General features: G+C 27.4%; 1 protein-coding gene across 1 annotated transcript in view; it reads left to right on the top strand.

The window, feature by feature from the left end:
* The window catches only part of LOC124429753 (connectin), a 352,695-nt gene that overhangs the window by 346,585 nt on the left and 1,110 nt on the right, over window positions 1–5,000 (top strand). Inside the window, exons 6-7 of the mRNA XM_046975392.1 lie at window positions 2,387–2,575; window positions 3,527–3,666. Coding sequence (XP_046831348.1) covers window positions 2,387–2,575; window positions 3,527–3,666 — 329 coding nt within the window. The remainder of the gene's footprint in view (window positions 1–2,386; window positions 2,576–3,526; window positions 3,667–5,000) is intronic.

Raw genomic sequence — 5,000 nt, 5'->3', positions numbered from 1 at the left:
TCGAACATGGGCGAAATGAAAAGCGCGTGAAAAGAAAAATAAAAAAAATTAGAATAGATAAGGAAGGATTCGAAAAAAGAAAAAGAAAAGAAAAGAAAAGAAAAAGTAAAGGAAGAAAGAAAAGATTAAAAATAAGCAATAACGATGAGTACGATGACAACGTTCCTTGTTAGAAATTCGAAGCCTCTTATTTCTCCCCCTCTCCCCCCTCCTCCTCCTCCTCCTCCTCCTCCTCTTTTTCTTTATTCTCCTCCTGTTTACCTGCCAATCCCTCACCCAGCCACCCACTCATTCACTCGTTCATTCCCATCTATCTCTTCGTTTATTTGATAATAATAAATCTTCTTTAATTAATGATAAATAAATTGTTCGTAATGATCGAACCTCCAATTAAAGATCAATGAAACATTTATTAAGAGAAATTGAACTAATGAAAAATTTAATTCCTCGGGATATCGAAGTTCGTCGGTCATTTTCTTTTTTTCCTCTCCTTTCTTTTTCTTTTCTCCTTTCTTTTCTTTTTTCTTTATTTCATTTGCGATTTCATGAAACTGTAATCCGTCAATTCAAATATTTGCCAAAGATAAAGATGAATCAAAGTAAGTACTTTGATAGATGAAATTTCTCGCTGGTACTTTATTTTATCGGACGAATATTTTTTTTTTGCCCTTTTTTCTTCTTTTTTTTCCTGTTTTTTTTTCTTCTTTTTCCCTTTCTTCTTTTTTTTTGTTTTTCTTTGTTATTACTATAGAATAAATTTTTATTTCGATCGAACGACATTGACTAAATATTAGATATAAATTATTCGATAGTAAAAATATTAAGTAAATGAAGAATGAGAGAAATTATAGAGATAGATTAAGTAAATCAAATAATAAATTATGCGTATTTATATTGTGTTCGTTACGAATATTTACGAAAACAAAAAAAAAAAGGATCAAATAAAATCGATAAAATTTGTTCAATTTACTTATATAAATTATAATGACAAGTATAATGTCTTTTTTATACGAAATTTTATAAATTAAATTTTATAAAGCATAAATATAATGATAATATATAAATTTAATAATACCATGAATGATGTATTAAATTATAATATATATATATATATATATATATATATATATATATATATATAATATAATATAATATAATATAATATATGAGCCGTTTATTTTGAAAGTGGCCTAATTCTATTTGTGAATTTTTTCCGGTTGCTATAATTACATGTACAACTTTATCTTATTTATCAGTAAAGCATTTCAGGTTATTTATATTCCGAACAAATACGATAATTCTTGACACATAAGTTTTTAGAGTTAGTTCAATAATTTAACCGTTTATTTTGAAAGTGGTCTAACTCCATTTATACTTAAATCAATGAATGAAAATGAAAATTTTAAAGTCCTGAATTTATTACGACGTCGGGGTAGACCAAGAAAGTTCGAAAATATTGTATTGACACCACTGTATAAAAATATCAGACAAATAACAACAGCAAAATTCAAGGACATAATTGACCTATTACGATATATATATCACCGGAACATCATGATTTCTTCAAATCCCTTTCACACACACACAATCTAGATGAGTAGTAAATTTTTTGGTAATAAATTTATGTTTGTAATTTTGTACGTTATGTAGTTAAAAAATGTTTTGAATCGCATAAATTATGTTTTCGAAGTGTTTTAAAGATATGTAAAATAAATTGAGTATTGTTTATTTCAATTTGAAGCATCTTAAATTATATTGAATGGACTTGGGCATCTTCATATTTTATAATGAATCTGATCGTTAATTTTGAAAGTGACCTAACTCCATTCTTGATAAGAAAACGCATATTATTCACTTAATAATTGCCATTATTTTAATAGGAACTATAAATTTAACACCCTTAGATACACTTAAGTAGTATGACTCATTAGTATCCTATATGTAAATTTTTAAATTCATTGAAATGCAAACCCTTAAATATCTCGATTTGAAGATTAATGGAGTTAGGCCACTTTCAAAATAAACGGCTCATATATATATATATATATATATATATATATATATATATATATTTTAAAATTTGCGTAACAAAGTTATAAAAAAGTTCACATGAAATCCCGAAAAATTGTGTAAATTATGACATTAAAGTAAAAGATAAACATCCTATCGTTCTTAATTTAGATTGATCTTAATATACAGAAGAAAGTTATTGATTCAAATATAAAATTTTGAAAAATATTGCACGATATACGTATACCTATCGACGCGTCATCAAACACAATCGAATGGATATTTAATTAATAAAAAGAGAGGAAAAAAAAAAAGAAAAGAAGAAAGATAGATAAAAAGAGATAATCCTCATTTCGTGTTTCTCGCATTGTTACAGGAAACAAACTGATATGCGACTGCAATCTAGCATGGATTTGGGGACTAAGGAACGAGACGAAGAATACAAAGTTAAAGGATGCCCTCGAGGAACTCACTTGCTTCCTCGAAAGTAATAATACTGCAGCACCTAAGATCAACAATGACGACCTAGAGAGAAATCAGGAGCACGAAATCGCGCGAAATCCTGGTAAATTTCACTTATTGTTATATTCCTTCCTCTTCTATCTGTTTGTTTAAGATCTAATACATACGAAAAGAGAAAGAGAAAGATATATATATATATATATATATATATATATATATATATATATATATATAAGAACAAAGATCATCGTAGGAATATTATAAATTATTATTTCGGCTTTTAACATCCTTGACTTACAATCTATTCTTTATCTCTCTCTCTCTTTTTTTCTCTCGCACTTTCTCTCTCTCTCGCACTTTCATAAAAAGTACATTCAACGATCGACGGCAAAAGCCTCAAAACTTTTAAAGTTAACAAGTTGAATTAACGAAGTTATATAAATATATATATATATCTTTTTTCTCACACTATCTCAGTTTCTTCTCTCACTTTCTCTCACCCTTCCTTTCTCTCTCTCTCTCTCTCTCTCTCTCTCTCTCTCTCTCTCTCTCTCTCTCTCTCTCTCTCTCTCTCTCTCTTTGTCGTCTGGTAATATAACACGGGAAGGTCTTTTGATAATTTTCTAATTTTATTTTCAACGATGAAACCCTACGTGTCAAAAGATAGAAAGAGAAAGAAAATGAGAAAAAGAAAGAGAGAGAGAGAGAAAGAAAATAAGTGAGAAAGATAGATATATGGGTCTCGAAGGTGATCAAAGTTTCAAACAATATTTCTCACAAACCGCTTCTCGACTCCTTTTTATCCTACCCATCCCGATCCTTCTCTCCCTCCCTACTCACCCACTTTTCATCCCACTGTTATATAAGTTTCCTTATTTCGGAAGATTCTTATATATTGAGATATCTTATATATATATATATATATATATATATATATATATATATATATATATATATATATAAAAGTATGTTCAGATTTATGTATGTACGTATATATAGATATCTGTATGTATATATATATATATTTATGTGTGTGTATGTGTGTATGTTTTAGACACATATTTGGCTGATAATCTGAAGAATGGAAATAACGAAGACGAGGAAGGTTATTTAGGTGACATTGCTAATGAAAGTTATGATAATTTGGATGAAGAATATGAGGATTCCGAATTGGATAGTAATTCTCAGCCTAAGGTAAAATTTTCTAAGTAAATTTTAGTCGATGTTTCTCTCTCCCTCTCCCTCTCCCTTTCTCTCTCTCTCTCTCTCTGTGGTTCTTATATGCAAACGTGAAGATAACAAATTTGAATTAAAAGCGATTAGGTTGATCCTTGTTTCATTATTTAAATGAAGAGAGAGAGAGAGAGAGAGAGAGAGAGAGAGAGAGAGAGGTAGTCACGTATATACTATATAATGAGCTGATTACATTTTGGAGTTGCTTTGACTCGACGTTAATATTATTTTGTCCCTTTGTTGTTTGTGATTTTAAATCAGCTTTGATGTTTTTCCTTGTCCTTGTTTCTTTATGGTATATAGCATTGTTGATATTAAAAGATACGAGATAAGAATATCGTATAATTATGATAATTATTTTTATTAAATTTAGTAATAATTATTATTAATATTAATATATTTAATAATAATTATTACCATATTAATATAATAATATAGATTTATTAAAATAATATAATTATCAATTATTATATATATATATATATATATATATATATATATATATATATATATATATTAATATAATGTAATAATAATAATTGTTATTACAATATTATTATTATTATTATTATTATTATTATTATTATTATTATAGCTTTTTAAATTAGATATTTTTGTCAATTCGATATTTTTTTTCTTATCTTTTCTATATATTTTTTTATATTAATCAGCGATATTTAGCCGTCTCTTACTTGAATTAATATAATTTTAATATAATTTTTAATTCGTCTATCTATAAAAGTCTTCTGACCGTAATGTAAACATCATAAATACAAATGCGTAATATCGGATTAATAAGTTGTATGTCATTAAAATTTCTTTTAAAGCGAAGCTGCTTTATGCTTTTTCTTGGATTATTTTCATTGCACGACCTCTGACATTATCGTATTACAGTATGACGCGTTTTCTATTTATCAAACCACGGTCCTCCATGTTTTTTCAACAATTCGTTACGCAACCGTTCTAATTGTTGACAATAAACATTAACAAATGGTAAAATCATTTTAACCAATTTTAACAGCTCAAAGTGAATTTTATTTCACTGTATAATCTCTCTCTCTCTCTCTCTCTCTCTCTCTCTCTCTCCCTCTCTCTTCCTCTCTGTCTCTTTGAATGCACAATAGAAAAAGGCACAGGTTTCATTGTCATACATTGGTTTAAATTTGATTATAATTGATTTGGTTTCGAAGAAAGGTATTGATTGGATCCTATTTTTACAGGATCGTTTTCGTTGGTTAGTCAATAAAGATGTACAAATTGTTTATCGCTGATGTGTTTTCTTTCTTTTTTCTTTT

The sequence above is a fragment of the Vespa crabro genome, chromosome 16, assembly GCF_910589235.1.
Source record: "Vespa crabro chromosome 16, iyVesCrab1.2, whole genome shotgun sequence".
Classification (NCBI taxonomy): Eukaryota; Metazoa; Arthropoda; class Insecta; order Hymenoptera; family Vespidae; genus Vespa; species Vespa crabro.
This window is presented reverse-complemented; position numbering and strand designations above follow the sequence as displayed.